The sequence below is a fragment of the Embiotoca jacksoni genome, unplaced genomic scaffold (genome assembly GCF_022577435.1).
Source record: "Embiotoca jacksoni isolate LCO1_2020_lvr unplaced genomic scaffold, fEmbJac1.0.p SCAF_8, whole genome shotgun sequence".
NCBI lineage: Eukaryota > Metazoa > Chordata > Actinopteri > Embiotocidae > Embiotoca > Embiotoca jacksoni.
The window spans coordinates 10,636,255-10,648,795 of NW_027185436.1; the positions used below are offsets into that span (position 1 = coordinate 10,636,255).

Below are 12,541 nucleotides of genomic sequence, written 5' to 3' on the forward strand. Positions count from 1 at the left end.
GTAAATAATAAAAGGTAATTATGGGATTAGTTCAGCAAACACACACACATACTAATTAATGTATAGTTGAGTCATGTAGGAGATGTTCTGTTGCAAACAGGAATGATAATTGATATAAAAAAACAAAAAAAACCAAAAACACTTTCTAATAGCTGAGAAACATGACTTCCCTCTTTTCCAGTATTCACTAATTTCTTCCAGTCCTTACACAGGCCTGAAAGAACAGTCTGCATGTGTTGCCATATACATTGTTTCCATTAGGGAACTTTAACAGCATTCCCTTTTTGTCTTTCCCGAATTAAACTTTTTTCACAGAAGCACCGGCTGCTCCCTGGGAACATTGTAATGTTTCCTCCGAAATCGAGCTCTGCAAATGAGACTGCTGTCTCGTAAGTATTCCAGCTGCCACTAGAGAGCACTAGTGTATAATTTGTCAGGACCATAATAAAAATAACCAGCATGTAGAGGTCACAGCAGGTTCAACAGAATCCACATTACCTTACACTAGATGAGACACTGCATCATTCATTCTGTAGAATTTCCAAAACCTTTTACTCATCAGAGTGGGGTAACAGCTGAGTTCAGAAACTGTTGTTTTGTCTTTTTTTTTCAATGATAAAAATGCTTTTGCAAGGGACCTCTGGACCCCACTGAAGTCTCCTGTCACTTAACACTTGGATGTAGCCAATCCACATGTTGAAACCATTAATCAAGTCAAGGTCAAGAAGTTTAATAAAACACAGAGAGAGCAGGGAAATGGCTGTGGCCAACTGAGGTTTGTTTATCCATAGATCATGTGCCAAAGCAAAACCCCTCACAGTTAGTAAAGAAAGAGCCAGTGTGATGTTTTCTGCGCTGTCCCAATCGTGACCCTTTCTCTCTGGTCACTCGTAGCTATGGGGCATAGCAGCATACTGTGAAAGCCCCTGTGAAGAAGTTCTGGTAAATGTTTGTGCTTGAAATTGACTCTGTCTTCTTCTTTACCTTTTGTTAACCTTAAGTGATGGTCATCAATAAACTCGTAGCATTCTTTTTCAACCCAGTATCACGGCAAAGCTTGAAATAGACATGCCCATCAACTACAACAAAATGTGAGATAGCCATGCTTTGGCCTCTCTAGGTGTGGCAGTTTGTCGTTTTGTAAGCATAAAAGTAATGTAACAAAGGATCATGTGACCGAGTACAAAAGACAGTTTTGGGCGGTATTAGGAGGCAGGGCCAGTTGACATGAATCACAGACTAGCATTTGGGAGGCAGAGGTTTGAATCCAGGAGGCTGAGTGTTTTTTTGCTTCCTAACCCCAACTATGTGTCTTTTCTAAAAGTTTCATTGTCCTGTAAATCACATGGCTATATGCATGCAGTAGGTTTCATTTTTGTCCACTACAGGAAAAAGTGACACTGTCACACCAAGACAGGTCAAAGCATGGCTGTTTCACATTTTGCTGTTGTGGACCGGCATCTCTATTTCAAATTTTTCCATGATATGGTAGTAGTCTTTTTACACGTAGTCACCCCCACTGGTCTGTCCTTGGTCCGCCCTTCAAAGTGGCTGTGTCAACGTTAATGTAAATAGGGTTTTCAGACCATAATCACAGCGAGGAAAACTGAAGCTGTGAGCGATAGTCTGGCAGAGCTGGACTACAACAGGTTACAGAGTCAATAGCACAGTTGATTGCTAAGAAATTAGCAGGCGATTGTGATGCAACAGCAGGTGATTGTGATGCAACAACAGGCAATTGTAATGCAACAGAAGATTATTGTTATGAAACAACAAGTGATTGCAACAAGAGGTTAATCATCACCTTGGTCTCTTAGAATGTTTGATTGTTATTTTCCACAACAATTTTCCCCAATTATATTAAGTTAACCATTTAATCAAAGATAATTGGTAGTCACAGTCCTAGTTTGATGGCTCAACTAATGATCCACAAGGTAATTGTGAGCATAAAAGTACAGGATTGTGATCACACACAAAGCACTAATCATCATAATGCCAGAAGCGAAGGTCTTTACAGTTGGATGGCATGCTGTTAGAGGAGCTGAGTTGTGTCACGAGGAAAACATACACACCAGCCATCTGACCAATGGCATCAAAATAGTTTTTAATATCAAAGAGAAAATCCACTTTTAATTAAAGAGAATTGTTTATAGATACACCACATCTGAGATTTTATTTGTGATCTGTTTTTATTGTGTGTCATACTGCTAGATAAATCCTAGAGCTGCTCCATGTAGATAATGACTCACAGAATACACACCACCCCTGATCATTTCACATATTGGTATATTTTCTATGAGCCGGAACTCATTCAAATGGAACTGTTTAGTAATATCCCAAAATAACTTGAATATTTCAATGTCAGTGGGAAGTGTCAGATCCTCTGACCTTTGTAAAGCCACTTGTTCATGTTTGTAGAAGCTGATTTGGCTGTAAAAGGTTATATGACACTCATTAAAACCTTATCTAACTCCAGATGTATGTGGACATTAACATGGTAATTTTGCTGCTGAATAAAACAAAAACATTTGCTCACAGGACGTTTAACATATTTGAATCTCATCAATGACAGCATTCATTGTATGCGGGCTGTTCAGTATACATAATTAGAGATCTCTGCTTTGCAATTAACACATCAAACATGCTGCATAATTTGTACAAGAGGCTAAATATGTGTGACATGCTAGGGTAAATTCACAGTGCTAGAATAAACACATCCTGACTGAGGCTTTGTCTGTGGATGACAGACAGTTCAAGGAGGGTGATTACATATTTAAAATGTCAGGGACCTTTAACACAGGTTACAACCTCTGTCAAATTTCAAAAGGAACAGAGAGTAATTGGAATATTGTTTGTCAGCCAGTGTTTTAATTGGTACGCCCACATTGTTCTGTGCAGAATGCGTACACCCCGGTTTCTGAGGCAGGCATCCACCAGATTGGTTCACACACAGAGTCCATAATTACGCTCCTCAATTCAACAGCACTGCCTGTGCGTCAGCACAAACGTCATGTTAGAGCTGCACATGGGGACAGGACATTAGGGAGGAGAGGAGAGGATAGGAGAGGAGAGGAGAGGATAGGAGAGGAGGGGGGAGGAGGAGGAGGAGGAGAGGAGAGGAGAGGAGAGGAGAGGAGAGGAGAGGAGAGGAGAGGAGAGGAGAGGAGATGTGTCACAGGCAGATGTGCTGTCATTCTCTGTCTCTCTCTCACAAGGTGAAAGATTGACGAGAAGTAGCTCTGTTCTTCAATGGCTGAGTGGTGTTAACGACAGATCCACTCTCGTGTTAGAAATGCATCCAGGAGCAGGAGATCTATAGCAGCAGAGTGACTGGCATGCAGCCGTATCGCCCCCACTCTAAAATGACATATTATTGATTCAGGTCTGGTATGGCTGGGAGCCCCCATATGATTATGAAATATGGCCTAATGATTTAATAAGGTGACACTTGGTCTAGTACATGCCAGCTAAAGACCTGATGATTGGTGATTGCTCCCTCTTTCTCTCTGGGTCTCTCCCCCTCTCTCATGTGCTGCTATAGACATTACATCTACCTCTGATTTACAGTGTAGGCATCCATCAGCTCAGTTGCACTATAGAATATTTAAATAAAATATTATTGAATGGGAATTTGCAGCATTGAATATTTTTTCAATTCCATAATGTAAGATTTGAAATATGCCTCTTGAGGGAAATACAAAACAAGGCCTCCTTCAGACAGCTTTGTTTGTCATTGATTAACTGCACATAGGTCTAGAACAGCTCCTGAATACCAGCCAGATGATAATTATAATGACGAAGACAGTGTTGTTGATGAGAATGATTATTACAATTAGAGCCTCTAAATTGATAGCCCCTTATATCTCATTTACGCAATAATCTGGAGTCAGCTTCCAGATAGATGAAGTAACCTCTTCAATGCAGATGCCTCTCTCTACCTCTCTCTTTCTCTCTCTCTCTCTCTCTGTCAGATAAGGATGCTCACACCTCGTTCACATCTCAAGACACTCCACCCTCGATGGCAACAAGATTAAAACAGATGAAGATTTATTATGTAAAAACATCGGGGCTGGCTGGCTGAGGTGCCCTTGAGCAAGAAACACTCTCGCTCTGCACCTGACCCTTCCCCAAGACCTTCCTGAGAGCAGAGCAAAGACCACTTCCCCGAGGGGGATCAATGATGGATCACGTTATACACGATCTGCTTTGATGCCGGTACCCCCTCTCTGTTTCCCATCCTCTCTCCTCCTCATCAGCAGCTTTCATCAACAGCTGTATGGTGCGCTCACATTCTGATTGTCCACCCACCCACCCACCCAGCAGCAGCAGCAGCAGCAGCAGGAGCAGCAGCACCACCCGAAAATTATCCACACACACAGAGAGCATTGTGTCGAGGAGGCTCCAGCCAGTGCTTGTCAGCTTAGAGAGAGTCAGAAAGAGAGAGAGAGTCAGAGAGAGAGAGAGAGAGAGAGAGAGAGAGAGAGAGAGAGATCCTCCTTGGCACACACCGCCAGTGTGGCAGTGAGATTTTGACTGACTGACTGACTGACGGGGGATTCTGAAGGAAACACACAAGGAAAGGACTACACACTCCTATTTTCTTTTTTCCCACACCTTTCTCCGCTGTCTTGTCTGTCATCGCTGAAGCGGCCGATGGTTTTGTAGTTGCGCCGCCTTTATCCTTCTCAGCATCGGATTTTGCCTTATTTCTCCTCTCCTTGATTGGCTGAACCGGGGCTGATTCCAGCCAACCTGGGCCGGGCCGTGGGGCTGTTCAGCGAGCCTTATAGCTGAAGTTGGCACCCGAGATGAGCGCCTTGAGACCCTGGAGCGGGGCTTTCTCTTCGCCGGGGAGAGCGTCTGGGTCGTGGCGGTGCTGGTGGTGGTGGTGGTGGTGGGTTGTGCTCCTCGAGGTGGCAGTAGGCTCGGGAGATCCGCGGTTATCCCCGAAGGCATGCCCCTCTTCTTGTTCCTGCAGCAGCACCAGGATCTCCTGCGTGGACCCGGAGCCTGGAATCAGTGCTATCCCCGTCCTGCAGAGCGAGATGGCGAAGGAGAACATCACCGACATGTGAGTGTCCCTCATAGGCATCAATTTACTGAGGAGAGATTTCGAATTCATACGTGATGCGTAAATCTTCATGTTTATCATTTTATATGTCATATCTTTTATCATTTTACTGTGGCTACATTTTCCAACACTTTCCAAATTAAGGAATGTCATCCTTCTCCCCTCCTCTGCCACTTGTGTCTGACGGTCAGCAAAGAGAGAACCAGAATGTGACCACATTTTGTTTAATTTTGTAGTCAATCTTAACATTATATACTTGCGTATAAGGGATTCAAATGCACTTCACACTGATATTCAAATTAAGCCCCTAATTTATTTTCGGCACGGGTACTCATCATGTGTAGTAACCTACATTGCGTAACACTTATTGCCGTCATGGGGCACATCAGTCTTTCAACACTAGCGTGGAAACAGCCCATTTAAAAATAAAAGGGGTTGAAGCTGATGGACTTTAATTCTGACAAATAGACAAAGCCCAGTCTGTGTGCTGGCGCGTGAGTGTGTGTACGCGTGTGTATCTCTGTTTGTGTGTGTGTGTGTGTGTGTGTGTGTGTGTGTGTAGACGCGCACTCTCCAGACACCACTGTCCAAATATTAGCACAGACACTTCCCGAGATGGCTTGTATGAGTATATTCAAATGAAGCAGAGAGAATCGATGCTGAATATAAAAGCGACATTTTTCTCGTCAGACTACACATTTCTTTGATAATTTGAAGACTAGACTCTCCTTTTCAGGCTGATGGGTGATAATAACATAAATCTTTGCTTGCATTCAGCACCTTCTTTTCACTGACATTTAATAACACGTCATTTGGCCTGAAAATTGAAGCTGAGACACGTCTATAGCCGAGAAAAAATAAATAGGAGATTAAAAATGTTTAATTGTAGTAATATCGTTCTTGGCAAAGATAAACGACCTTGTTGAGAATGACTTGTTTCAGAGATAAGCAATCTTTATCGGCGGCCTTGGAGGAGCCTTGGAAGCTGTTTAAATGAGCCAGCAGTCTGGTGCAAAAAAAAAAAAAAAAAAGTGCTCACTGAGTGCTTGGCTAATGTAAACAGACAAATTACTGATGACCGTGCGACGTCTAATTCCAAACGACCTTGCAAAAAAAAAAAAAAAAAAAAAAAAGGGAGCGTGGTTATCGCATCCTCTGTCTGTGTGAATTGGTCCCCGATTTTATGACATCTGCTCGGAAACCTCAACAGTTGGTCGAAATTTAATGGGCTGTCAATGAGAATTGCGATATGGGTGTAAAAACCGGTGTTGATGTGTCATTTGTGCACTGCTGTATACAGTATGGGTGTGTTTAGTATAAAAGCTGAGTCAAACAAATCATATTTGGATACCATTTGCTAAGAAAATATCCTCAGTAGACAGGAGGTGAGTGTACTAACTGCATTATACAGACAAAATAAAACATGACAATAGCTTGTAAGGATAGGGATGTTTTTTTAATTTTATTTTTTTTATTAGGTTTTGTGTTCTTTCAAAGATATTAAGATGTTAGAGATTCAGCCTATTTAAAGACTGAAAACACAATGTTAACATTTAGAAAAATCTCAGACAATTTTTTACACTTGTATCACTAATAGATTGTCCACAGGCAATCATAGTAGACATACCAGGCTACATGTGGAGGTATAACTCCAAGCTTAACTGCTCACTAAAGCAGACAGTGGGGAGGGGGGTTCGTCAGTGAAAAATGAGGTATGTGGGCTATATATCGGCATGCGCTCAGTATTCAGCAGTAATATTCACTACTTGAACTGAAGACTGTCTGCTCTTCATCTTATAGCTGATTTACAGATGTTTAACTGCTGACATTGAAAGACTATTGGTGATTTATATATTATAAATCAGTTTTTCAACCTAAAAACTGTGTTGTCAAGTGGAACATGAGCTGTGTGTCATTGTTGTTGGGCAGTTTCAGCCTTCAGTGAAACTTATTTTATGGAAGAGTGTGCTGCTTTTCAAAGGATTGGTTTATTTTTTTCAGTGTTTCCCAGAGTGCAAACCACTGAAATTCATTCGGGGTCAATTTCTACTCTGTCAACTATTAAAAAGGCACATATCTATTTTTATTATTCCTTTTTGCTCAATTATTTTTTTAAGGCATTTTGACTTTAATTGATGGCGACTGCAGAGAGCGGGTGGGCAATGAGGGGGGAGAGAGAGAGAGAGATATGAAACAAAAGTTCTCTGCCAGACTTGAAGCGGGGACATTGTCATGTATTTAGTATAGTGTCTTAGACCTCTTGTTTTATTGGATTTGAAATAATTAGCAACAAGAAAAGGTCCTTCACTACTGTTGCTGTTTTCCCCTTTGGGAAAACATGTTTACTAACCCTACGATTAGCCAAACAGTACACGCAATAATACTGCGGGTTTGTGAATTGATCGGAGGGATTGTTCTCGGTTTAGCTTCAAATGTTCTCAGACATCTGATCCCGAAGCTGTAATATTTGAAGAGTGCATACTGTGTACTGCTTTTTCACAGTTATATTCATTCACACATGGGACCTGCCCACAATCATCTCCTGCTGGCCCTTAAACACAAAACGGGTCAAGTGCCTTGTTGAAGTGCTGCCGAGGAAAAGAGGGGAGATCTGTTCCTGTTTCTCTACCTTGAAAGTCTAACAGTGCCCCCTGTGAGCCGTATTTCAGCTGCAGCCCTTCAGGAGTCCATTTTTTAATTTGAGTCTGACTTCTATGGGCTCATTACATTTCTTTGTCTTGTTAAATGTTTCTGTTTATGCTTCCCCCTGTTAACAAATTAGCCTTCTGACACACACTTGTACCTCTCGACAGTTACATCGCAAACCAGAGCAGCTTATCGTCCATCAACGACAAAGACCTGAACGACTACAAGAATCTCAGGAACCTGTGAGTCTTTTATAGCTTTTATTTTATCCCACGGGAAACACTCTGACTTATTGTCAGTAAACAAATTCGTTTGTAATGTTTATCTCATTTGGCTTTTCTGCTTACCATCTACGTTGTGTTAAAATGTTTTTTTTTGTGCTGTAATGGACTGAAATACATAGGCAGCTTCTTCATGCAGGTGGAGGTTACAACAGTATTTCTTGTTTCTCTCACTATTGTCCACTATATGAGACATATGAATTACGTTTTAAAATACATTGTCCATGACTGTTGCTTCAAAATGTTGCTGTGGTTATTGATTTGTTCAACAGTGTTTGGTTTGCTTCTCAGTCTCATTTTATTTCTTAATCCAAAAAAAGAATTGTCTGCCAACAAGCTCTTTGTTGTGATGTGGAATATGTTAAGTAGACACTGTCTAATTTCACAGCCAATATCCCATTTGGTAGACAAATTAGCACAAAGCCCATTATGCATTGCAAGTATTAATTGCGGTTGGACCTGATGGAAACAAAACTCGAGATGCAGGATGGACCAGTGCTGTGTTTGGGGTACTATCAAGAACAGTTGTCCCGTGTATCTCAGAAATATTTCACACACAATCACTCTGTAGAGTGTTATATTTTGTAAGAAAAGGGTTGATATGATAACACCATTTTACAGTTTGAATCTTTTTACAGTAATGACTTGTTAAGTGTCACATTTTTAAATGTCTTTGCTCAGTCTCAGTTGTGTTGGACAATCAGACCATTGTTCAAACCATCTTTATACCAGATAACGATATTATCTTACAGCCTCACCTGTTGAGTGATGTATAGTTTGTTTATCTCTGTTGCTTTACATCACAGACCGACTTTACACTCATATACCTTTGCGAATCTCTTCTGATGCTACATTTTGGACAATAATATGCAGTATTTGCCCTTAAAGTCCAGAGGTCCATCTTTAGTTTTGACTTGTTTAGCTTCAGTTAGTTGTGACACAAGATAATGGATCTATTTATGGTTCATAGATCAATAATAAAGCATTAAGAGGAGCAGAATTTTGGTTGCCAGGTTGTGCTTTTGCTGGTATATATCCTCCTCTAGGATGACTTGTTAAAATCACCTCAGTGAGCTGCACACTCAGGTTTTTGCTGCTAATACCGATGTTGCATTGTTGATTGAGAGATATTAATGGTGCTGTTGTTTTTGTTGTATGTCAGAACGGTGACCAACAGCAGGCTGACATACGTTTCAAAGCTGGTCTTTCAGGAGAACATCAAGTTGCAGTACCTGTGAGTAAAAAAATCATGTTACACATTCCTTTATTTCTATTGACATGACATTTTTACTTTTAATGATTAATTCATTTGACTCAGTTGAGGACAAAATTATAGCTCTTATTTGATTTTAATAATTTATTGTATATTTATTGGTGGCACTGATTAACACATGTGTATTGTAAAGAAAAGAAAACCTTTTTTTTTATCATAATTTGTAACATTATAAGGCACCGTTTGTCAGAATAAAAATAAACAACCTGTAATGACTGAGAGATAAATGAAAAATGAAGTACAGGTCAACAGGATTTATAATTGATTGTTAAATTTTGGTACCTTGTCAACATAATTTAATCTTGATACTTATTATATTTAAACTAAGGTCAATCATCACAATTCAACAAAGCAGGTTTATTTTTTTATACACATAAGCAGGCACGCGCTGTTAGCTGTTGTAACAATGACCTCATACTTTGCTGTGGCGTTACAAACACAATCTCCTTTCCCTTATGTTCTGTTTAATTTCCAGGAATCTAAAAGATAACAACCTGTCGTCCCTGTCCTGGAGGATATTCAGACACCTCAACATCTCCTATCTGTGAGTTCAGAGGAGCCTTCACTATCACTGTCTATCTCTGTGTCTGTCTTTCCGGCTTTACCTCCCAGTCACTATCTCAGTATTCAGATAGGCAGAGACTTATATCATCTGCAATGCCACCTATAGGTTTCTGTTTTGACGCCTGAAACTGAGTTTACTGCTCCTTTCAATATTCGAGTTTCTTGGAGCCAGAAAATAGCAAGAAATACTGAAAGACTGAGATCAGCTGACAGGCTGTGTCACCTGTCAGTAAACACAAAAATACCTCGTCTCTCTTTTTCACATTGCATTTATTAATTAAACAATTTATTAATTGTTTGGACATTTCTTTCAATGGTTATGGTGGTTTAATGGAGTTGAATAGTGTTGAATAGATTATTTTTCATCCCTGGTGGAACTGAAAGAACTGCATGTTTCAGGAACAGTTTGGCATTGGGGCAAATAGGATTATAATTGGGTTATTTTTTTATTTTTGTTTTGTGGAGGTTTAAATGAACAGTTTGATAACACAGTCATATCTGTGCGTTATATTGGAAGCTTAAGACAAGATTGTTGACTTAGCTGAGCATAAAGACTAGAAACAGTGGGCAACAGCTAGCCTGGCTCTCCCCGAAGGTAACAAAATTAGTTTACCATCGCCACCTTGTTTAATCTGTGTGGAAGTGTGAAAATGACAAGATGCTGTTTTACATAACATTTTTATTGTGACTCTCTGGAGTCCAGGCAGTTACTTCTCAAAGCCAAGCTAAGAAATAGTCATATAAATAGCAAAATGTCATATTTACCTCGTTTTTTTTTTCTCAAGATTAAATAAACAAGGCATAATGTGTTAATTGGTGAGCTTTACAAGTGTTGGGAGGTAGTTTTTTTTTGTTATTTGGCAGAACCAGGCAAGCTGTTTCCCCATGTCTCCAGTTTTTATGCTAAGTAAAGGCTTCTGGCTGTAGCTATATTTTTAGCGTACAGACACAATGGTGGAATAAACCTTCTAATCCGAATCTCAACATCAAAGCAATACTTCCCAAAATGTTGAACTATTCCTTTAAGGCATTTTCAAACTGTGCTGTGGCAGAAATCATATAGTTACAATTCAGCTATTGCTTACTTTCTTTAAAATTTCTGTTCCTCTCTCGCTCCGCTACCCACTGTTCCTCCCAGTTCTTGACTGTGTGTGTGTGTGTGTGTGTGTGTGTGTGTGTGTGTGTGTATGTGTGTGTGTGTCTAGGATCCTGACAGGGAACCCTCTGCACTGCTCCTGTGAGAACATGTGGATCAAGCTGTGGTTAGGAGAGGAAGCAGACACTCAGGAGCTGCACTGCATTGAGGATGGAGGAGAACGCAAGCTGCTGTCCAGTCTGACATTACCTAACTGTGGTAAGGGCACGCACACACACACACACACACACACACACACACACACACACACACACACACACACACACACACACACACACACACACACACACACACACACACTGAAGCTGGAAAAAACATTCAGAAGCTACAGAAGAGTGCAAAGCGTTGAAGCACCTGGAGAAAAAAAGCCATAGTTTGCTGGACAAAGATTCTTCCAAATCTTTTATGATTTTGTGTTCTTGTGAATTTTGCATGTGTGTGACACATCTATATTTATGCACACAGTTGTGTGTTTGTGCGAAAGTGTGTGTGTGTTTAAGTGCAATATAAACCTTGTTTCTGTAAGACAAGTGTTTCTGTCAGTTCTTGGCGGGTGTGGGGGTTGAATTACTGGAGAAAGTAAAGTTTGTTATTCACACCTAAGAGAATAACTGGACAAAGAATACAATTCATGCATTGACTACAGCCACTGCAGTAATCAGTAACGTATATCTGCTGGTATGCGAGTTTCCACCGGCTGCAGGGAGGATGCTTCACACACATTGTATTTCACTTACACTGACCTGTGCTTAGCCTGCATATCGTAATTTCCCCAGACACTGTACAGGGCAGAAAGCTGCAATGTCTTACACATGAACAAGCAAACAAATGACTAAATGACAGCATGCATGCATGCACACTGAGAGCCCTGCTTTAATAGGACTTCAAAATGTAGTTTGGTTTCTGCTGCGTGCCATCAACACTAAACAGGCTGATGTATCTTTGTCCTGTTGGAAGGTTTCTCATTTAATGCATAGATTAGCTGCCACAAGGAGAGAGAAATGTGTGAGCGTTTTGTCATCTTATAGACGGGTTACAGTCACCTGAGACATTTGCTCAGAAGCACAGAAAGGTCTCCGTACAGGACAATATAGAAGCAGAAAGATGTTATACTGTGAGGGAACATTTGTGTAATTCAACACACAGATGACATCAGTGAGTCTCAAAGATGCTGAGTGGAGAAAATTCACTGCATGCATCACAGTAAAATGAAGTATTATAAAGACCATCTGCAATATGTCCTATAGCACCAGTGACCTGCTGTCACGCAGCAGATTTCATTTCCTTTTTCTCTGAATCATCACGTTTTTGTTCGTCTAGGAAAGAATATTTTCTGGATTTATGGAAATGGAAAGTACTTAAATACAACAGCAGTAATTACATTTTATGAGCAATAAAAGACATTTTTCACAGATTTGATTATATAAAAAATGAGAGAACATGTATTTGTTTAAGTTGCAAAGAAATAATATTTTGTATTCCTGTAAAGATTAAATCAGAAAATACTTTGAAAACTGAAAATGCTATGCCCAGTAACCTCAACAGTGCAT

General features: G+C 40.3%; 1 protein-coding gene across 2 annotated transcripts in view; it reads left to right on the forward strand.

The window, feature by feature from the left end:
• Nucleotides 1–4,229: 4,229 nt before the first annotated feature.
• Nucleotides 4,230–12,541, forward strand: part of ntrk2a (neurotrophic tyrosine kinase, receptor, type 2a) — an 85,280-nt gene continuing 76,968 nt past the window's right edge. The window contains exons 1-5 of one of the 2 annotated variants that reach the window (XM_069139032.1): nucleotides 4,230–5,071; nucleotides 7,885–7,959; nucleotides 9,161–9,232; nucleotides 9,747–9,815; nucleotides 11,041–11,189. In XM_069139032.1, coding sequence (XP_068995133.1) covers nucleotides 4,809–5,071; nucleotides 7,885–7,959; nucleotides 9,161–9,232; nucleotides 9,747–9,815; nucleotides 11,041–11,189 — 628 coding nt within the window. In that variant the 5' untranslated portion in view covers nucleotides 4,230–4,808. The remainder of the gene's footprint in view (nucleotides 5,072–7,884; nucleotides 7,960–9,160; nucleotides 9,233–9,746; nucleotides 9,816–11,040; nucleotides 11,190–12,541) is intronic. The other variant, XM_069139033.1, reaches the window with a different exon arrangement.